Source organism: Ananas comosus, linkage group 5 (genome assembly GCF_001540865.1).
Source record: "Ananas comosus cultivar F153 linkage group 5, ASM154086v1, whole genome shotgun sequence".
Lineage (NCBI taxonomy): Eukaryota > Viridiplantae > Streptophyta > Magnoliopsida > Poales > Bromeliaceae > Ananas > Ananas comosus.
In genome coordinates this window covers 9,238,260-9,261,840 of record NC_033625.1, presented here as the reverse complement: position 1 = coordinate 9,261,840, position 23,581 = coordinate 9,238,260, and the positions used below count along the sequence as shown (strand labels likewise).

Here is a 23,581-nt window from a genome sequence, read left to right as displayed (position 1 = left end):
ATATATTTCAAAAAATATGAAAAATAGAAACTACTCACAAATTTAAACAAAGTGGGTTTAAAAGTTTTACCTTTCCCATCCGACCAATCATAGCAAAGCCTGCTGTTAGAGTCTACAAAAATAAGCCAGTCAATCACAGCTCTGTTAGCTAATCACGTTTGCAATATAAAAAATGCAAGTGTGTGCATTTCAAATGGAGGTAACTGTGAGAAGCTTACAGTGAGAAGGCCAAGGGAGAGCATTGTAGGAATGGTTCCATCACCTGAAAAGAAAGATCAGAGAGCACGGCACTAAATATTTTGCAGAGACAAAAGATTGAATATCAAAAGAACACAAACATCTTATATTCTCACTATCCAAACTTCATAGAGATTTATTACCAGGAATATCTATGAAAATTGTAAATTTTCTCAAGAATTTCTATGACCAACTAAGAAAGGAGAATCAATATATATGGACCGAAATGTATTGGTCTAGTTAATTATACAAAAACCAAAATAATGAATACAATTCAAGAAGGCAAGAAAAAATGCACCATATTTATTAACCAGATATTTTATGATGTCATCTGATTCATACATCGCCACGCCTGTGTTTGGGTCCACCTACGATGGAGTTGTCAGCATTAAACACCATAAAAGTGAAAAGATACAAATATCTATAACAATTATAAGTTGTCAGCATTAAACACCATAAAAGTGAAAAGATACGAATATCTATAACAATTATAAGCTGAAGAGAATTATTCGTTCCTATTTGTTCCATTCACTTCTTGATGGGAATAGAAAAGTCTTAATGTTGAAAAATATATTCAGGTATCCTTGTTTGGCTCTTCCTATACACAGAAACAAATGCAAGGCATCGACTCATACATAGCCATGCCTGCGGTCACGTTCAATCGTTATGAGCAATGAAAACCATAGAAGTGAAAGGATACAAATATCTATAACAATTACAAGCCGAAGAGAATTATTTGTTCCTTTTCTTTTTGTTCCATTCAATTCTCAGTGCGAATAGAAAAGTTGTAATGTTAAAAATATACAGTCAGGTATCCTTATTGAGCCTTCCTAGATAGAGAAACAAATGCATGTTATGCTGTCACAGACAATTATTTCACAATAAACAAATGCAGAAGAGCAACAATCGCCCATTGGAAGTTTGCATAAGGACAAACAGATATCAAAAGGAATAGCCATGCCATGTTGTGGCAGCACAAGATAGTAAGAAAGCAATTGCAAGGTATACAACAGAAGAAAGCGTGACTTAAATGTTAGCCTTAAAATATGAACGCCAAAAAAAAAAAAAAAGAGAGTAAAACTGGTATTAAGAAAACATCAAAAAATAACCTGCTAGTTATTCAACACTTTGCTTATAGGGTAGGAGTACTAAATTGTTGGGAACCAGATGGATAGTCCGTCCTGCGCTACCAACAAAGATGCACGAAAAAAATGGAGAAAACAACGAATGAACGGTAAAAGAAATAAATGCAGAAAGTAAAAACCAAGATTTACATGGTTCGGCAATTGCCTACGTCCACGGACAGAACGAGAGAGATGTATTCCACTATACGAAGAAACAGAAGTACAAGCTTACATCTTATGTCTTCTCCAGATAAAAAACCCAGAGCCTTATGGTGAATTCCACCTTTCTCTTGTTCCAACGAAAACTTCAAGAAATCACCGAAAAAAGCTTTTTGTAAAACCTTATCGAGAAGACTAAATTAGAGAATATGGAAATCTCTGACTAAAAACTTTTATGCCGTGGCTTCAAAGAATCCGAATCGCTCAGACAATTGGTCGAGAACCTCAGCTCTGCTGCCGACTCCGATTCAGACGTCGCATGCGAGGCCGCCTCTCTTCTACCATTGTACGGCCACCCGGACGTCGTGAATTAATTAGCCCCGACGACGCTAATTAATTTTCCCACGCGCGCCATCCGTACTGTTTGCAGGGGCATGCATATATATAGGTGCATTAGCCGGTCAACAAGTCAACAATGTTAATTAGACTAGGACATGTACAGAAAAACATGTATCTTGCACCAATAGGAATAAACTTAAAACCAATTGATGTATTCTATGGACCTAGTCTATACCATCTTCTATGTACCAACTTGATGGGTTAATTAATTTGACTCAACCCAAGTTCAAAAGAAGGCATATTCTTAGCATTCTCCACCTTGACTTCTTTTGTACTCCATCACTCTCTCTCATCTTATCGCCCCCTCCTAGAGGCATCCCGACACTAACAGTTATGCAGGTTAGCGAAGTCTAGAGAATGCCTAGACTTCTCCATTGTTACCGGCTTACTGATCAGCTTGCACGGATTTCCTTTATTCTCCCCCTTCATGACTACCATGGCACCCATTTTTACCTTGATGATTCCACCTGAAATGCTAATAGAACAGCCAATAGAGTCAAGAGTACTAAGTGATATAAGATTCAACCTGAGATCCGGAATGTCTCATATCCGTTAACGTTCTCACCACACCATCAAACATCTTTATGTTCATTGTTCTGATACCAACCATCTTGCAGCTAGCGTGATTACCCATCATAACACTACTGCCTTCACAAGACTTATAAGTATCAAATAAAGATCTGTTTGGAGACATGTGATAAGAACAACCAGAATCTAATATCCAGTCACCGTGAGAGTCAGAATCTGTTGTAACCATCAAAACATCTTGCCCGAAATCGCTGGCTACGCTCACCGTATCTGCAGAGGAATCGAGTTTTCGCAGCCAAACCTTACTCTTCTCGCAGTTCTTTTTCACATGGCCCTCTTTCTTACAGAAGTAACACTTTTACCTTTTTCGATTTTGATTTGGAACGGGATCTTTCTTTACCTGCATCATATTCGCTTGATCGTCCCCTTCCTCCACCTGTATCTTTTACGACCAAATCTGCACTGCTTTCTTCGATACTTACCTGCAACCTTATCTCCTCAGATAGAAGGGTAGACGTAACATCTTCCATCTTTAGAGTTTGCTTCCCGTACAGCATGGTTGTCACCAGATGATTGTAGAACGACGGAAGTGACGTAAGAAAAATCAACGCCTTATCGTCCTCGTCAACCTTGACAATAATGCTAAGCAAATCTGCAATAATTTTATTAAAGGCGTTCAATTGTTCTGTTATTGCCGTACCTTCCTTCATGCGTAGCCACATATAATTTTTGCTTTAGGTGTAGCACGTTCAAGAGGTTTTTTATCATGTACAGCTTCTCTAGCTTGTTCCACATGCCGACTGTAGTTTCTTCATCCATAACGTTATACATAACCTTATCTATTAGGCACAATATAATTGAGTTCACCGCCCGAAGATCAATCTCCTCCCAATCTTCGTCGCTTATCGATGTCGGCTTATTTGATTTTCCGAGCAACGCCTTATGAAGGCCCTGTTGTACCAAAAGGGCTTTCACTCCTCTACCAAAGATCGAAGTTTCTTTTACCATCAAATTTCTCCACCTCAAACTTAGAAGGCGAGACCTTCGACATCTCTGATGTAGCATTAACCTTATACTCTGATACCACTTGTTGGTAACCGGATGGATCGTTCGTCATGCGCTATCAACAAAAATGTATGAAAAAAATAGAGAAAACACCGAACGAACGATAAAAGAAATAAATAAAGAAAGAAAAAACCAAGATTTACGTGGTTCAGCAATTACCTACGTCCATGGAGAGAGCGAGAGAGATGTATTCCACTTTACGAAAAAACAGAAGTACAAGCTTACACCTTATGTCTTCTCCAGATAAAAACTAAGAGCCTTATGGTGAATCCCACGATTCACATTTCTCTTGTTCCAACGAAAACTTCAAGAAATCACCGGAAAAAGCTTTTCGTAAAACCGTACCGAGAAGACGAAATTAGAGAATTAAGGAAATCTTTGACCAAGCCGTTGCTTCGAAGAATCCGAACCGCTCAAACAATTGGTCGAGAACCTTAGCTCCGCTGCCGACTCCGATCCAAACGTCGCATGCGAGGCCGCCTCTCTTCTACCGTCAAACTGTAGAATACTGATTTTACCAATTAGACATAGTGTAGGATGCTGGTTAGAGCGTGAGCGCGAGGTTTAAAGGAGGTGAAAATGTGTCGGCACGAACTTGATGCGAAAATAAATTAAGAGTAATGAATTTCCTTCTACGGAGGGCTAGACTGCAAATATAGAACTTTTTGTTACTTGTGTGTGCGTGAGCGTGAGGGTGGAATTGAGGTGAATCCGTTTTGGCGCGAAATTGACGTGGAAACAGACGCAATAGACCAATTGTTGATGAGAAGGACTAAATCGCAAATAGAAAATTTCTTGGATTAAGATGCAAAAGGGGCTTCTTAGTGGAATTCCACTAAGAGAAGATATTTTTATGCTCTTCTCTCTCGTTCTCTCCGATTTTTTTGTTGCAAAAGAAAGAGAAAAGAAAAGAGAAAAGAGAAAGAAAAGAAGAAGAAGAAGAAGAAGTTGAGGAAGAAAGTAAGTTTCTTCTTCTTTTTCCTTCCCTTTTCTTTCCTTTCTTTCTTTCCCTTCTCTTCCCTTTCTTTTTCTCCTTCTTTTCCTTTCCCTTTCCTTCCTCCCTCTCCTCTTCCTGGTGCTGCTACTGCAGATTTACTGCGGCAGCAGCAAGCTGCTGCAGCCTGCAGCAGCAGGGCAGCAAGAGAGAAAAAAAAAAAAAGAAAAAAAAAGAAAAAAGAAAGAGAAAAACGAGAAAGGAATGAAAGGGGAAAAAGAAATGAAAATGATTGAAACAATTGGTGTAATTCGCACCTTTAAACTTCAAATTGATGCTTGCAGGGTATCCAAGAGCGTGAATTAGAGTGCTATACACATCCGGTTAGTAGCAATTTAAGGCAATTGGCGTTCAATTAGCGTGAATTGAGATCGATTAGAAATTTTGCATTTTGATGGGAATTCTGACGATTTTTCTTCGATTAGTGGTTCCGGGTGATTGAGAGCAGAGGATAAACAAGTGAAAAGCGTTTCTCTTGCTCGAGTCAACATAACGAGTCGAGGTGGGTTCCGAGTCGCCGAAAATAACGAATTTCCTTCTGTCTATTTGGTACCGTATTTAGTATTTGAGCATCCGTACATGAATTCTACTGTATCGAGATTCATATCAAGATAATCGATGCATGAACATGAGTATCCATGCATGAACATGAGTATTTGCACATGAACATGAGGATGAACATGATACCATGCATATGAGTATTTGAACATGAACATGAGTATTGGAATATGAAGTATAAGTATGTCCATATCATAATTGAAGCAAGCATGTGAGTTATTTCCTTTTTCCTTGTCTTGAGCATGCCATGAGTTACGTGCGAGAGGTCTAGGCTTCGTGAGACTTTTGACGGCCGGTCTTTTGGATACTTTGTGGCCAAGGATTAGTGAGACGTGTGAATAGCTTTTTGGACATTTATGATTGTGTTGAGACCGTTGGGCCGTTTTGTGTGACACTTTGACAATCCCATTGTCTACTCGTCGTATTATGATGACAGGTAGTATTATTTCATAGTAGATGTTCAAACTTAGGTCGTGGGAGGCCGATCGACAACTTGTGCATCTTGCGGAGTCCTCGATTGCTCATGACTTATGTGAGTCAGCTATCATCTATTTATCTTGTACATGCCATGACCTATGTGATAGGCCGTGGGTAGCACGGCGGTAGTGTACAGATGGTTGGACATGTAGAGAGAGAGCAGTTGCTTCTAGTGAGTATTGTGACATTGCGATCTTACATTCCTTCAAGTAGTGTGCATATTCTCTCGTGATATTTGACTTCCTGTGTACTCCATGATTACGCTGAGGACAGTGTATTGAGTATCGTCATATTATTAGCCATGATATAGACTATAGCCTGCAGAGCCACAGTGACTTTGACAGAGATACTTGCTAGTAGACTCGGTAGGGGTCGCTCCCCTTTGAGTGCCACTCCAGACGTTAGCCAGTTATAGCAGAGATATGATATGCGCCCTTGGAAAGACAACCCACCTGCGGAAGTGGTGTTCAGGCTGGGGTCAGAGCCTAGGTGTTGACGGTGCACCTGCGGGAGTGCGATTCCGGCACTAAGTGGGCGCAGGCTTGACTAGACGTACGAGTCGGTCGTTGCGATTGGATACTATTGCAGTATTGTTTCTTGTAGTAGCATTGATGTATGCACTAATCAGCTTCTTTATTTTCTTTTCATTACATGTGCGGGGATATGGTAATGCAGCAGGCATAGACATCGATAGTATTCCTTTATCTTTACTACATGCACAACATTGTTTATAGTCAGTGATTCATTTATTTATTATAATAAAGTGATGAGTAGAGATATTTACTTGTTCAAATCATAGCCAGTTAAGCATTTACCTATTTAGCTCATTTTCCCTGTATATTTACATTCAACTGCGTGTATATTTACATTCAGCTACATTTACCGCATACTTTAACTATGCTCTCACTATGCTAGCCTCCAGTAGACCTAGTGGGGAGGTTGTGGTTATCGTCGACCGTACCCACTGGAAACTACTACTTTCAGTAGTTCTCACACCCTCTTGTTGTTTGTTTTTCAGGGATTCTTGACCAACTGATCGAAGTGAGGGGACATCGCGCAGCAGATAGCATTTCCTACCAGTTTGCCTATACATTAGAGGACCACCCGATAGAGAGCCACTATGTACTACACACCTGTACTGGCGAGGGCCAGGGCCTCCTTGTACTATGGTTTTGGAAGTTGAGTTTACTTGATGTAGTACATGATGTATGGCAGTTTAGCTTGAAGATTGTGCTCTGATACATGCTGTTGTTCTTGTTGTTTATTTAGTACTTCATCTTGATTCTTGTATTGTGGAAACTCCTCACTTTTGATCTCGTAGATTGTCTTTCCCTGTTTTTTTTTTCTATTGCCGCTTCGTTCGGACAAGGGAAGCTATCTGTTCGGCAGGTCTGTCAACGTCCCCGTGGGCTTCCGTTGTGGACTCAGGGCGTGACACGAACGGCCACCCGGACGCCATGAATTAATTAGTCCCGACGAAGCTAATTAATTTTCCTACACGCATCATCCATACGGTTTGCAGGGGCAAGCATATATATAGGTGCATTAGCCGGTCAGCAAGTCAACAATATTAATTAGACTAGGACATGTACGGATAAACACGTATCTTGCACCAATAGGAATAAACTTAAAACCACTTGATGTATTCTATGGACCTAGTATATACCATCTTCTAGGAACCAACTTGATGGGTTAATTAATTTGACTTAATCCAAGTTCATCTTCTAGGAACCAACTTGATGGGTTAATTAATTTGACTTAATCCAAGTTCAAAAGAAGGCATATTCTAAACATAAATGGCATCTTTATATTTGCTCTCAGAAATATCATAAAAAGTACCATGTAGGGAAATTGTTGTTTTCCACCCATCTGTAAGACTTTAGGACGGAAATTCGGGCCATTTCTTGGGCAAGGATAGAACAAGACATCCAGATCCAATATGCTTACAATCTCCCTCACCTATAAAATTTATATGCTACCTTTAAAATAGTAAAATTTATAAGAGATAAAAGTCAAAATAAGATGGATAAGAGTATAACAAAAATGACAAAATATGTAGATCTTTAAAATTAGATGAGAAATAAGTCAACATGAGATGAATAGTGTCATAACAACAATGACGAACAAACCTCTAGATCAAAGATGCCTAAAGTCTACCTGACTGTACAAGTTTTGTTCGAGGAATAACTCAACTATAGGAGGAGACAGCATGCAAAAAAAGAAAATAAATCATGACCAAAAATGCAGAGAAACACCAAGCAATTGGATTATTAGCTGCACAATATATCAGAGTACTTAAACCACTTTAAAAAGGAAGTAAAAAATATACTATGAAAAATTGACACTAGGAACTCATATTTTCAAGATCCAAGAAATAGGATTACCTTTCGACAAAATGGACAACTGAATTATATTGTTCGTCCAAAGTAATTCATGCATAAAGAAAGAGAAGCATAATCAGTAGGTATTTATCACAAAAACATGATGATCAATACATTTCAATTAAAAATTACACCAATAGACATCCGCACACAAATTCTATACCAAGTGAGTTGATAAAACATGCAGGGTATATAGTACCTCTCAAATTCATAAATTTCGATTGGCTTTTCTGGGCGAGGGCCTAATTTTGATGTCTCTTTCAGCGCCAGACCTATTGATGAGAGGCAGAAATCAACATTCAAAGTAAAATTAAGCTACTTACTAGACTAATTAAGACATATAAAACATGGCTAGCACACAAACAACTTCTGCACTTTCCCCTCTTTTTCAATTTGCTCCTAGAGTTTTTAAGCAGCTGCAATACCAGCATGCACTTTATTCATCTCTAGTTTGGAAGTTCACGATAACTATCAAATTCACATACAAAATTTCCAAGGAAACAAGTTGACATATGTGGGGACAAGAAGACAAAGTTTGTCATCTTATTCATTTTATGTGATTCTTTTACATAAGGTGTAATCATCCTCATCCAGCATTTCCTTTTAAGTTTTGTGTGCGAGTTAAACAATCACCATGGGACCTATTTGAATGTTGAAAGTGAAGCACTTAAAAATGTAGTGCAGTAATGGTGATAGGGGGTGAAAGTGCTTGGCAAATTTTTGTAATTTAGGATAAACTCTGTACTTTTATAATCCAGACTCTTAATTACTTGTCAAATCAGGTCTAAAGTAAGTTTGGAGATTAAGTTGTATTTAGCGAATTATCACTAAAATTCTAGTATACATGAACAGAGTGTAGAAAATTGCTACAAAACCAGAAGTTTAATGGAGTTCAGTGAAAAGTGTAGCATACAAAGTGAAAACACCTCTAAAGTTCCGTATAGTATAATGTAAACCTAGTAAATTTTTTACGGAACTTTTTGTTCATTTCTTGTTTTGTAATTTTAAAAGAGAACAAAACGAATCAATGATAAAATTACTTCAAAACAAATCAATCCTTAGTCCATTAATGTTTCAGACAAAAAAAAATGTCATTCCCCAGAGTACTTGTAATGATAGGTAATTACCAAATAACAATAAACAAAAATTTCAAATACTACCTCCAATACGCATAGCATATTCAGTCGATGGAATAGCATCTTCAGAGACAAAGGATACAGAATATCTGCCATTATTGAAATATGTTGGAGGCAAATTAGAATCCTTGAATACTACAATTTTGTTAATAAAATAATACAATGCATCAGTAATGGACATGTAAGTCTAGGTGATATCAAAGAGAATCCTCTTTGAGTTACAACACTAAAAGTCTACTTTTCTTAGTCCATCATGCCCTTGTTAAATTTTAGTTAAATTACAAAAATCAAAATTAAACATTACGCCACAAGCAATTATCCCCTCTACACGTTTCATTTGGTTGGATGTTTTCTGTTAGGATTTATAGCTATTGCGCAACCGTAACAGCTGTATTTTTTTTTTTGGTTCCAATCTCCTTTTGTTCTTTACTTTATCAATCCCTGCAATCAAGGCAATCCCTGCAATCAAGGGATTAGATTGGTGTAACTATCCATTTAAAATGTACCGGAATGAATAAGGATGAACTTGAAAGTACAAGCCATTTTACATGGTATCAGGGGAAGGTGTTGAGTTCAAATCCCAGTAGGCTCCTAATTTTATTTAATGTCCTTGAATTTAATTCAAGTTCATATCCTTGGCCTATTAAAATTAATGAATATAAATCATTAAAATTTTAATGAATATAAATTATTAAAACGGCATTCTTTGGAAACTTAAAACTTCTAAAGGTTCTTCAACAAGGTAAAGAAAGGACTGTATTATATCACGAGAAATTTACCCTAGTTGCCAAGCTCACTAGCATTTGTTATCTTCTATTTGTCGCTTCTATCAAGAAATAGGCTCTTCATCAAGAGGATGTTAACAATGTGGAGAGTCATGGTCGGCTCTTTTCCTAGAAGCTGGGCCAGTGGGGACACATGTACTGTTTTAATCATGTTAAATGTAAAGGGAATTAGTGTCAACTATGCAGCTTCAACTATTTATGGAAGTTGCAAAGTCAACGATCCTATTTCCCCTATCATAATTAAGCTACTATGTATAGGTAACTTCGGTTTTCATTTTGTGCAGCTCACTTGTAGCAGAGTGAAGGAAGATGAGCAGGTTTTTAAGGGGGGAGTGCAAGTATTTGTGGGAGAAAAACTTGAAGAAAAGAGTGAGAGAGAGAGAAAAGTGGAGAGAAATAAAAAGAGAAAAGTTAAATTAAAATTTGCTCTCCAATAGTGTATGTAGTGAGTTTTTATTATTAGTTTCTTGTAAAAATTATAAAGTGAAGGGCATGCACTTATGAGTTTTATATTAATAAAACATTAACTTTTTAGTTATCCCATAGGTACCCAACTCAACAATGTGGTATCAGTAGGCAGTCAGAGATCAGTGTACAAGGAGGATTTTCTAGTGCGCAATCTGAAATTGTGAAGCTGGCTAGTCAGGGACTAGGCTTGCCTAATTACTAAGCCGACACCAAGTAATCATGCTGATCTTGCTAGTGCGATGAACAATATCAAAAACTTAATAACGATAATCATGATGATTAACAAACCTACAAAGAGTCCTACCGATAGGGATCGAAGTACCGAGGGGAGTTTGTTGATAATACAGCGATAAACCCACCATCAAAAGAAGATGTTAATGCATTAATAAATGGCGCATAAAGCTTGGGAAGATGATGTGTATGCTCAAGACAGCAATTGAGGAGCAACTAGAAAACATATGGGAAGCTGACACATCCAAAAATACATGAGATGCTCTCCCCACGCTACTTTCGAGCAAAAATAAGACCCAAATCCAACTCCTCAAGATTGAACTCATGACCGTATTGCATGGAAGTCTAAGTATAAGCCAATATCTATGAAGATAAAGTCTTTATTCTGTGAAATTTCTCAATTAGAACTGAAAGCAAAAATTAATAAGCAGAGAATGAAGAAAAATAATTATTCACAACATAAAAGCCCAATATAACAGGTCTATTATTGTTGCTCAAAGTAGTCTATCTCAACCATCACTAGTCGAATCCGAAAACCTGTTGGCTAAGCTAAAGGCTCTAGCTAAACAAACAGTAGGGGTCGCATTATAGAACGAAGAGGAGGTGCTCTTCAGCAACGAAAAAAAAGGCAAACCAGGAGGGTAAATTACTACCATAACATTAAAACAGCTAAGTAAAGGTAACTCCCTAGAGAAAGTAATAATCTTTTAGGGGAAAGAGCAGAGCAACTAGCGATCTAGCCACAAAAATCAAGACTATTGGTGATCCAAGGAGAACAAGCGACAAAATAATGATTTTTACAATTTTCGCAAATAAGAGTACTTTATTTACCAATTTTTAAAGAAACAAGTAGAAGAAAACATGGCAAAATCAAGTTAGCAACTAAGGAGGGCATTGCAAAGAGGATGATTGGAAAGCCGAAGTATCTATCGCCATTGCTAAAACTATTGGAGAAGAAAAGGAGATGGTAGCTACCACAATCAAACAAGAAAAGAAGTGGCACTCCCTACAGTATTACAAGAGTAATACACCACAACATGTAGTACATTGGATTTTCAATATAAAAGCAATTGTAAATAAAAATAGTGTAAGATACTATTTTTATTAGACTTAGAAAAGCAAAAAATGATTTAGAAAGGATTTATGACGAAATTAGAATGAAAATAGAAAATTTAGAATTTTCTGTAAGAAACGGGGCTTATCTTTTAACTGAAAATTTCACAGTGTCAGAAAATTATGAAAATTTGAGAGTATGTCAAAACTATTTTTCTGAGGCAAGATTTAAAGTTTCGTATCATTCGGATGCCCGAGCAGTGAAAACGGAGTCTGACTGCAATCGGTTAAAGATTTTAGTTGGTAGAGCTTTCGGTGACCTAAAATGATTCAAAACTAAAAAGTTAAGACAACGTACTTTTGATTGACTTTAATTGAGCCTGATTGTCAAATCTGAGTACAAACGGACATTCAGAAGGGCTGCAATTAAAAGTATCAAATTGAAATTAGAGCAAATTGAGAATATTGATGGCTTATGGACTTATTGGCATATTGTTACCGTAGTGGAATTCCACTAAGTTGCCAGGGAAGCCTCTTGAAGCTTCCCTCCACCTTCAACCTGTACGTATAGAGAGAAAAGGAAAGAAGAGAAAGGGGAAAAAGAGAAGAAGAAGAAGAGGAAAGGGATTTGGTGCCATTTGACGAGCCGATCGAAACACCGCAGGCGCGATTTTTTGCGTTTCGACACTTGGATTAGTATTATAATATTATTATCAAGGTTCAAAATGCCGCTCGTGCCGTACTGTCACGGGTCGATCGTTGGGTCTCGACCGTGACACCTTTGTGGGCCATACTTGGTAGGCATTTGGGTTGACGAAGTTATGGAGTTGCGGAGTTGAAGCGTTCCGTCAGGTAGGAGTCGCTGTCAAGTCAACGGAGGCAATTCCCTAGCAATGGCCCATGCCATGACTTGGAAATAGGTGCCGCATGCGGGGCTTGAAAACGTACCCCTCGGTGAGCACCTTTGTACCCCCGGGGTGCCAAAGGAGTGGATGCCTCGTAAGGGTATTAGAGGAGGGGTGGACACTTCGTAAGTGGCCCCGACTCCCCCGTCGACCCATAGGATATGGGTCGTCCCTTGGCTAGCGGAGTAGCCAAGCCTAGCGTTCCGTGTAGCCGGTTAATGGACGGTTGAAGGGACACGGGCCTAGGGTAATGTCGGAGACGCGAGAGGTCGACGACATTACGGAAGCGGGGAATACCGGGAGGCTTCCTCCCTAGGATCGCTTGCGCTACCTTATGCCGGCTTGGATCTCTGTAGTGGAGCGTACGAGCGGATGAGGGATAGTCTAGCGACGGACGGTCCTCCGTAAAGGACAAGGCTCGCGAAGGCAAGTGTGCCGAGCGGGGATTCGTGGGGCGCGGCGCCCACGAAGGCCAAGGAGGCGAGACTCGATAGGGACGCTAAAGGGAGGCACGCCGAGGGAGAATTCGTAAGGCGGGTGGCCTACGAGACTCGAGGGGCGGAACCCAAGGAGGCAAGCGGTATCGGTATCCGTATAGTGAACCTTGAGAGACTGGACCAATGGGGTAAGCGGCCAGGCGTGGTCGAGCCAAGGAGGGGCCAGTGGCTAGCGATGCGGAGCGAGGCCGGTTCGTTTGTATGGGGCCTTATGAGGCGAACCTATGGGAGTCAAGGGCGCGGAGCGCCGTGGCAAAGCGAGGGTCGATGAGACGGTCGAGAAGCACGGTGTGGACTTGTTGGTTCCCTATTCAGGAGCGATGGGACACGAGGGCCGCACGGGTCGAATGCGAAGCACGGAGGTGCGAAGCACGGACGTGCGTGGTGTCACGCTGAGGTGCTGATGTTGGGGCAAGCAAGCTTGTGGCGCACACTTGGGTGGCTTTTCGGAGGTAAGCCGTTGGACCGAGCGAGCAGGCCGCGTAGGCGGTATGGCCATGGGCGTTGTCAGGCGCGGGAGACACGATGGTGGAACTTATGGTTATGAGTGCCCTTCGTGGCATGCGATGTCGCGAAGCCCGGACCTCGACGCTAGAGGCGTGCGGGTTGAGTCGCGGGAGCGAGACGCGTGGGAGGCGAGACGCTCGGCTATACTCATATTGTACAAGTTGGGGGAGAACTTGTAATGTCCTTGGGCTGGCGAGGAAGGCAACAAGGCATTCGGCTACAGAGCACTCTCGAGGAGGGTTTGGTTGACAAAACAGGATGCACCTAGCTTGGTGGCCAACCTCGATATTGGGGTTGCTCGTTGGGAACTCGAGGAGTCCGACGAGGGGTTCGATTACAGGCGAGGGTCGGGCTATAAGTCTCGAGGAGGAGCAAGCTTGGCAAAATGCTTGGATTGGTATTCCGCTGTTAAGTCGGGGAGACTTGTCCGTGTAAGGGACTCGAGAAGGCTGGCTCGGGTGTGCGACACTTGAGCGCCGCGCGGGGATTTTTGAGGCGGAAAAGCTAACCCCGTGACAAGTGGTATCAGAGCCAGGTTGAGCTCATTTGGGATGGAAGTTTGGCCGAAAGGTGCGACCTTGGCGGCGAAGTTGGAGTGAGCAGAGTCACTCTGACGAAAGGACTTGGAGCCGACAATGCATTGGGACAATACTTCGCTTGTGAGAGATGCGGAGTTAAGTTGCGATGGATATTGGTACTACCCACGAATTCTTTGCGGTGAGTGAAGCCGGGCGGTTCGGACTTGCACCACGCATGGATGAGAGTCAGATAACAGCGAGGAGCTCGGAGGCCCAGCCGATTGCGGGTCTTGCGAGGGAGGTGCTTGTTGGTGTGGACTCGTGGTGGGACGAAAGCCAAGTTCATGTCGGTACCCTGTGAGGATTTCCAAGTCATTCTCAGGATGGAGAAATGGTTAAGGCCTTAGTCGTGTGGCAGACGATGGGGCAATGATTAGGAAGAATCAGTTTGCGGTCCGTGGTTGGGTTGCCGCGGAGTTGGGTATTGCGAATGCCCAAGGATACTGAGTTGTACAGAGGTGCTTACGACTCAGGGTGGGGGAGTACATAAGGTGGAGATGTATTCCCAAATGTGAATCCTCGACGATGGTGCTTCTCGAAAGGATATGGATTGGGCGGTGAAACACTGGGCGAAAGAGTTTACTTCGTGAAAGCTGAGTTTGAAGTCTGACGGGCAGTAGTCTTCGTTGGGAGCAGCTTCGACCAAAGTTGCGGGATTACCAAAGGGCTACTCGATGAACCAGTACTTCTCTCTTGGTAAAAGGAAGATCGATGGGGAGATCGATGACTCTTTGGAGTGTGCCCATGATATGGAATGAGAAGGCATCCTTGTGCGAGAGAATGGATTGAGGTTGAAACCTTAACTCGCGGAGTGAGGTGGTAAGGCTAGCTTCGAGCAGAACGGTGACAGCGTTGGTGACTCGAGGTAGCATACATGTATCCATTGGATGGATGACATGGGTTCCGCTTGAGGGAATAGTGAAGGTTGTGGCAGAGCCGGAGCTAGCAGAGCGGAATGTGGGGCATTGAGAATGCCGGGGAGATCTGAGTGCGCTTGGTGGTGGAGCGACTCAGAGTGGGGGAGCACGTTTGTTCATTAAGTGCTCCCATGCGCAAAGACTCGGTGAAGGAGCTCGTCTATGACAGGAAGTGGGATACAACACATGTGGTAAAAGAGTTTGCTTCGTGGAGCTCAAGTTGGAAGTCTAGGCCGACGAATCCATGGTAGTAACAGCTAGGCGTTGGACTAGGTTGTGAAGGGGACCTAGGATTGCGAGAGAGCTTAGTACTTCTCTTGGTGCGAGAAGGCCGGTGTGGAGATCGGTTGCTCTTTACAATGTGCCCACGAGTTGGACGGATGAGACATCCTTAGTCGGGTTGAGTGGTGTGTGGATTCACCCAGGATCATGGTGCTGGCTGGAGTTTGGACAGTTCGCAGCTGCGGGAAGGGTCGAGGTATCGAAGTTCTGTAAGGGCGGTGCGCGCAGGGTAGCGGCATTGCCGTGGCAACCAGACTTGCGGTTCAGACTAAGCAGAGAGTGAACTGAGTTCCGTTCAGCGTTCAATCATGAGGGTGGTGTCCCTAGAGTTGGGATATGGCAAGTTGCGAGCGAAAAGAGACAAGGTGTCCGATTGGCTCGAACTTGGCCGAACACTTTGATTGCGAATCGAAGTGGAGTTCTGCGAGAGCCTAACGAAGTAGGGCTTGAGCAGGCTTGTGGGATAAAGGCTAAAGGTGCCGTGCATCAACAAGTAGTCGAAATGCAAAGCAGTCAGGAGGCATGACAAGAGTCCGTGGGGAAGTCAGTAGAGCAGGAAGTAGTCGAGGCCGGCTAGTCCCGACGAAAGGCTTGAAAGCTTGGGGAGACCATGGGGAGAGCTCGACGTTGTGCGATTGTGGAGGCATTGGGGTGACAAAAGTTGTTTGCGGAGAGGGCACGAGTATGGCATGAGTACCCACAAGAGTTGTACCGCAAACGGACATTCAGAAGGGCTGCAATTAAAAGTATCAAATTGAAATTAGAGCAAATTGAGAATATTGATGGCTTATGGACTTATTGGCATATTGTTACCGTAGTGGAATTCCACTAAGTTGCCAGGGAAGCCTCTTGAAGCTTCCCTCCACCTTCAACCTGTACGTATAGAGAGAAAAGGAAAGAAGAGAAAGGGGAAAAAGAGAAGAAGAAGAAGAGGAAAGGGATTTGGTGCCATTTGACGAGCCGATCGAAACACCGCAGGCGCGATTTTTTGCGTTTCGACACTTGGATTAGTATTATAATATTATTATCAAGGTTCAAAATGCCGCTCGTGCCGTACTGTCACGGGTCGATCGTTGGGTCTCGACCGTGACACCTTTGTGGGCCATACTTGGTAGGCATTTGGGTTGACGAAGTTATGGAGTTGCGGAGTTGAGGCGTTCCGTCAGGTAGGAGTCGCTGTCAAGTCAACGGAGGCAATTCCCTAGCAATGGCCCATGCCATGACTTGGAAATAGGTGCCGCATGCGGGGCTTGAAAACGTACCCCTCGGTGAGCACCTTTGTACCCCCGGGGTGCCAAAGGAGTGGATGCCTCGTAAGGGTATTAGAGGAGGGGTGGACACTTCGTAAGTGGCCCCGACTCCCCCGTCGACCCATAGGATATGGGTCGTCCCTTGGCTAGCGGAGTAGCCAAGCCTAGCGTTCCGTGTAGCCGGTTAATGGACGGTTGAAGGGACACGGGCCTAGGGTAATGTCGGAGACGCGAGAGGTCGACGACATTACGGAAGCGGGGAATACCGGGAGGCTTCCTCCCTAGGATCGCTTGCGCTACCTTATGCCGGCTTGGATCTCTGTAGTGGAGCGTACGAGCGGATGAGGGATAGTCTAGCGACGGATGGTCCTCCGTAAAGGACAAGGCTCGCGAAGGCAAGGGTGCCGAGCGGGGATTCGTGGGGCGCGGCGCCCACGAAGGCCAAGGAGGCGAGACTCGATAGGGACGCTAAAGGGAGGCATGCCGAGGGAGAATTCGTAAGGCGGGTGGCCTACGAGACTCGAGGGGCGGAACCCAAGGAGGCAAGCGGTATCGGTATCCGTATAGTGAACCTTGAGAGACTGGACCAATGGGGTAAGCGGCCAGGCGTGGTCGAGCCAAGGAGGGGCCAGTGGCTAGCGATGCGGAGCGAGGCCGGTTCGTTTGTATGGGGCCTTATGAGGCGAACCTATGGGAGTCAAGGGCGCGGAGCGCCGTGGCAAAGCGAGGGTCGATGAGACGGTCGAGAAGCACGGTGTGGACTTGTTGGTTCCCTATTCAGGAGCGATGGGACACGAGGGCCGCACGGGTCGAATGCGAAGCACGGAGGTGCGAAGCACGGACGTGCGTGGTGTCACGCTGAGGTGCTGATGTTGGGGCAAGCAAGCTTGTGGCGCACACTTGGGTGGCTTTTCGGAGGTAAGCCGTTGGACCGAGCGAGCAGGCCGCGTAGGCGGTATGGCCATGGGTGTTGTCAGGCGCGGGAGACACGATGGTGGAACTTATGGTTATGAGTGCCCTTCGTGGCATGCGATGTCGCGAAGCCCGGACCTCGACGCTAGAGGCGTGCGGGTTGAGTCGCGGGAGCGAGACGCGTGGGAGGCGAGACGCTCGGCTATACTCATATTGTACAAGTTGGGGGAGAACTTGTAATGTCCTTGGGCTGGCGAGGAAGGCAACAAGGCATTCAGCTACAGAGCACTCTCGAGGAGGGTTTGGTTGACAAAACAGGATGCACCTAGCTTGGTGGCCAACCTCGATATTGGGGTTGCTCGTTGGGAACTCGAGGAGTCCGACGAGGGGTTCGATTACAGGCGAGGGTCGGGCTATAAGTCTCGAGGAGGAGCAAGCTTGGCAAAATGCTTGGATTGGTATTCCGCTGTTAAGTCGGGGAGACTTGTCCGTGTAAGGGACTCGAGAAGGCTGGCTCGGGTGTGCGACACTTGAGCGCCGCGCGGGGATTTTTGAGGCGGAAAAGCTAACCCCGTGACAGTACGGCATGGGGGTGTGCCGTACCATGCCCCCAAGAAAGAGGCACGGTACTGGGGAGTCTCGGACCCCCCCTTGTGCCGCGGCACTAGGGCCCGTGCCGCACGAGACAAAGCGGCACACGCCCTTGTGCCGCGGCTCTGTGCCGTGCCGCTAGCTACTGGTTTTTTTTTTTTTTCTTTTGCTTTTTTTTCCTTTTGCTTTTTGCTCTTTGGATCCCTCTCACAGCATCATGTCACATGCTCTTTGGATCCCTCTCAAGTCTCAACATGCTCTTTGGATCCCTCTCACAGATGTTTTTTGCCTTTTGCTTTTTTGACTTGGATGCCTTTTGCTTTGAAATTTTTTTTTTTTTTTGGTTTGGCCTTTGGGTAACCCGAAGGCCATTGATCTCACCTATAACTTCATGCAAATCCCCCCACCGACCCCCGCGCCCCATCTTTCTTTCCTTCTTATTCTTTCCTCCCCTTTCTTTCTCCGGTGCTTAGCTATCTTCTCCTCTTTTTTTTTTTCTTTTCAGTTCTTACATATCTTTCTAAAATTATTTTTGTCCTCTTTTTTTCGTCGCTTGAAAAGGAGTCGCTTGAAAAGAAGGCAAATCATTTCATATCGTAGATTTGCTTGTTAGGTAAGTCAAAGAAATTATAATTTATTTTTTTATTTATAAATATAGGGGCTAATTTTTAATTAACATATCAAATCCACCACAGACATCCACTTTCTTTTCGCAAATTATTTTATCAAAATTTCTCGCACCTCGAAGCGTTCTGCGAATCAGGGTAAACAAACTTTAAGGTACATCAATCATAATTTCTTTTTAGCATTAGAAGATATAAAAAATTGATAAAATCAAAAGCTAAATTAAATCAATTGATATTTAAGTTTATTTAATTTATTTGTCATTTAATTTATTGCTATTTCATTTGATGATCTAACAATTTTTCAAAAAAAATTAATAAAAAAGTATTTAAAAATAATTATAAAAATAATTTTAAAAATTATGTTTTTGTATCTTATAAAAGAAAGACAGTAAAACGATCAAAAGAAAGAAAAAAAATAAAAAAAAGATGTCTTTGTATTTTGAAAAATTATAACCTGCAAAAATTTTAAAAAAATAATATAAATAAATTTAAATTAATTTTAAAAATTATAATTTTTAGAAAACTATTTATGTAACTTTGCATTTTATACAATATTTTTTAAAAGAATAAAAAAGAAAAAAAATTATGGATGTGATTGCGGTCCTATTTGGGTAGTCATTATATACTTCCTAATCGAATCAATATACAGATCTTGAAAAGTTTTTAGAAAACATAAAATTTTCTATAATTTTATCTGTTATAATTTTTTAAAATTTATCAAAAAATAAAAATAAAAACAAAAGAATTTTCGAAGTTGGTAGATATGATACTTTTTTCATCATGTCGTTCTTTTCCTTATTTTTCTAGAATAGATTTTATTTTATTTATCTGTATGTCAATAATTATAGATTATAATGCCACCTAAAAGAACAGAAAATTATGATTGGCAACATGGACAAATGATTGATGGAAATAGTTTTCATTGGAAGTACAATTATTATAATATGGTCGGAATGGGCGGAGATGTCACTCGCCTAAAGAAACATATTGCTGGGGGTTTTTCTAACGTAGCGAACTGCCCTAAAGTCCCTCAGGAAATAAAACATGCAATGAAAATTGAGTTAGAATCTGCAAAATTAGCAAAAAAGAAAGCAAGAGATGATCAAGATGAACTAGATAAACGAGCGGCAAAATATCCCCCTATTGACCCATATGAAGGTATAGGTGATGAATTAGATGCTGATACTAGAGCTGCCATGGAAACATCTGTACACGAAAGATGGCAGCAAGATGAAGTCCAACGACATAGAGCACAATTTGGATGCTCTCAGTTTAATGCCGGTGATGGGTCTGGGTTTGGGTTTGGGTCTGCACCATCTGGTTTAGCTCGAAGTGGTTCTGTTAGCCGCATGTTCGACAGATTTAAAAAAGGACCAAAAGTTAAAAGTGGAAGACATCCAAATATTGTAGATATAGACCCAATGGCATTTCCTGACTCAGATGCTCAACAGCAGCGCATAGATACAATGTTAAAAAAAGATAAAAAAGATAGAATTGATAGAACAATAGTAAAGTTTTTTCACTTTAGTCATATTCCTTCGCATGCAGTAAGCACTCCATAAATACAAAAAGAGCGTCTAGGAGTTGAACCCCCAATGCCGTATGAGATCTTTGGCAAATACCTTGACGCCGAGGTCAATGATATTCATGTATGGATAAAAAACTTCAAACAACAGTGGGAAATGTATGGTGTGATTTTGATGTGTGATAGTTGGACAAGACCAACAAAAATAAGCATTATAAATTTTTTAATTTATTGTAATGGCAAGGTGATCTTTCGCAAATCAATCGATGCAACCGGTCAATTTGAAGATGCTGACTATATGCATTATTGGAACAAGTGTTACGTGAGGTTGGTGAGAAATGTGTGGCAAGTTGTATCGAACAATGGTACAAACTTTAAGAAAGCTGGCAAACTATTAATGCAAAGGCATCCACATTTATTTTGGACTCCTTGTGCAGCGCATTGCATCAACCTAATGATATCTGACTTTGGTGAGATAAATCGGATAAAAAAAACTGTAGATACTGCACAACGTATACCTAAGTATTTGTATAATCATCTTTGGGTCCATGCTTTAATGGTGAAATTCACAGGACGAGAACTCGTACGTGTAACGACTCGACCCGCTAGCAATAATAACTTGTTAGGCCTAAACCAACGGCCCAAAATGCTTAAGCTCAGTTATTATTACTAAGTCTCTTATATACCCAATCACATCTCCATTCATATCCGATGTGGGATTATTAGGGTGTGACAGACTTCTCCCGTTAAGGCTCTGACGTCCTCGTCAGTCCAATCACACACACAGCCCAAGATCACCAGGCGATGTGAGACTCGTCTCACTAGTCTTATCATCCAGACCCTGACATAGCCGGTCACCTTGTCATTCAGACTCCGGCAGAGCCTATCACCTTATCTTTCAGACCGTGACTGAGCCGAAACTCGCCACACATTTCCGGCTGGTGAACTGGCTCTGATACCAAATGTAACGACCCGACCCGCTAGCAATAATAACTCGTTAGGCCTATACCAACGGCCCAAAATGCTTAAGCCCAGTTATTATTACTAGTGTCTAAGTCTGTTATATACCCAATCACATCCCCATTCATATCCGATGTGGGATTATTGGGGTGTGACAGTACGTCCTGGTATCACACGATTTGCCATAACTTTTATTGCTCTAAACAGTATCCTTCAATAAAAATAGATTAAAGTCCATGTTTGCATCAGATAAATGAAAAACATCTCGTTATGCCTCCACAGTTGATGGAAAATCGATTGAGCAAATAATTGTCTGCCAAGTTTTGGGATTATGTGAAAGAGATTGTTGATATTGTAGAGCCGCTATATATGGTCCTCCGTTTAGTGGATCAGGAAAAAAATACATCAAATGGAGCATGTCTATTATAAACTGAGAATGACTAAAGATAATATTAAAAAAATAATCCGCTGCGGTGTCAATCTTATCTAAAAGTTTTTGACAAACGTTGGGACGTCCAAATGAGCCGGGATCTCCACCTAGCAGGTAAGTTATAAATTATAACAAAACTATTTATTACTGATTATTCATTGGTAGTCTTGTATTGTTAATGGAGTGATTTCTTTCTTAATGATAGGTTATTATCTTAATCCGTCGTACCATCATCGTTATAATCTTGGATTTGATGAACAACTATTGAAGGCATTATGAAACGCTATCAATAGATTGGAGAGGGATCCAACACATGCTACTCTTGCCATAAGTGACGTATAATGTTTTTTCAATGTATTATTAATTTGCTAGATGTTAATATGCTGATTGCTGATTATTATACTATTATAATAAAGGGAAAAATATTTCGTGAATCCTCTGGAACTTTTGGTGAAGCATGTACAATTAACGGAAGACACAATACCGATCCCAATAAGTAACTCCATAATTTAGATAGTTTACAACTGACGATAAATCTTATTTGAAATATTTTTAATTTTTAATTGTACAGCTGAGTGGTGGCTACAATATGGTGGATCAGCAAAGCATTTCAAAAAGATTGTTGTGCGTGTCTTATCTCAAACGACGTCTAGTGGATGTGAATGCAACTGGAGCACGTTCGCACTGATACATATCGAAATGCGTAACGGATTAGTGTACGCTCAATTAGAGAAGCTAGTTTATGTCCACTATAATATGAGTGTCTGCCACGAACGAACCGGCCCCGCCGTAGGGTGTTTCTAGGGCGAGTGGTCATTCATGGTAGAGATAAAATTTGTTTATGTTTTATTTTGAAATCAGGATTATAGGTTCATGGCTTCCAACAGACTCAAGAATATGTTGTTATTACCCCACACTTTCGGTGTTAAGGAACCCTCGATTAAGAGACCAAATATAAATGCTGATAATAAAAGAGACAAAACAGGNGGTCATTCATGGTAGAGATAAAATTTGTTTATGTTTTATTTTGAAATCAGGATTATAGGTTCATGGCTTCCAACAGACTCAAGAATATGTTGTTATTACCCCACACTTTCGGTGTTAAGGAACCCTCGATTAAGAGACCAAATATAAATGCTGATAATAAAAGAGACAAAACAGGCAAATAAAATTTTATTGATATGATTTGCCGTTTACATGGCTTAAGCAGGGGCATACTCCCACTGTACATAAATTTTATAAGACTAGATACTCAATTTAGCAACTTGGTGGTCAATAGAAGTTTTGATTTATTGAATCCTAAGTATATGTATTAGGATTCAGTTGGATTTGAAATTGACTAGATCCTAAGTATATGTGTTAAGACCTAGTCGATCTTAGACTCTATGTATTAGAGTCTAATTGGCTCTAAGTATATGTCTTAGAGTCCGATTATGTCCACCTTGGTTATATGTTCTAAGATGGAGATGTGACCAGACCTCAAGTATATGTATTGAGGTGGGTCGAATTACCCGAAAGTAGAGAGTGGCTAATTCCTGAGTATATGTATCAGGATTAACCGAGTTTCACTCTAGTTATATGTGCTAGAATGGAGGTCTAACTAAGCCCTAAGTATATGTATTAGGGGTAGTCGGATTTGAACTCTAAGGTATCGTTTGGTTCGAGGATAAGCAAAAAGTGACTATTCCAGGGATAGGTATAAATTGAGGTATAAACAGGGATTAGATCAGTTTTGCGTTTGGATGAAAATTAGGTTACTTCTAGGAATAAAAAAAATAGCGTTCGGTTAGGTAAGATAGAATAAGAAGGATAATAGGTTTTTATAAATAAAAAATAATTATATTACCCGCTTATTATATTAGAATTTGAATTTTTAAATTTTTAAATTTATATTTTTAAATTTAAAATTCTAACTTTGAAATTTCAAATTTTGAAATTAAAATTTTAAATTTAAAATCTCAAATTTTAAATTCAAAATTTTAAATTTTAAATTTCAAACTTTAAAT

At 41.3% G+C, this 23,581-nt stretch overlaps 1 protein-coding gene across 3 annotated transcripts in view; it reads right to left on the bottom strand.

Annotated features, from left to right (window-relative positions):
* Positions 1-23,581, bottom strand: part of LOC109710510 — a 41,322-nt gene that overhangs the window by 1,900 nt on the left and 15,841 nt on the right. For 2 of the 3 annotated variants that reach the window (XR_002216372.1, XM_020233144.1), the window contains exons 2-8: positions 9,083-9,147; positions 8,122-8,194; positions 7,926-7,944; positions 7,381-7,500; positions 536-605; positions 219-262; positions 71-112 (exon numbers count right to left, since the gene is read on the bottom strand). Coding sequence is in view for 2 of the 3 variants with exons in the window: in XM_020233144.1 (XP_020088733.1) it covers positions 71-112; positions 219-262; positions 536-605; positions 7,381-7,500; positions 7,926-7,944; positions 8,122-8,194; positions 9,083-9,147 (433 nt within the window). In the remaining variant the exon portion in view is untranslated. The remainder of the gene's footprint in view (positions 1-70; positions 113-218; positions 263-535; positions 606-7,380; positions 7,501-7,925; positions 7,945-8,121; positions 8,195-9,082; positions 9,148-23,581) is intronic. The other variant, XM_020233145.1, reaches the window with a different exon arrangement.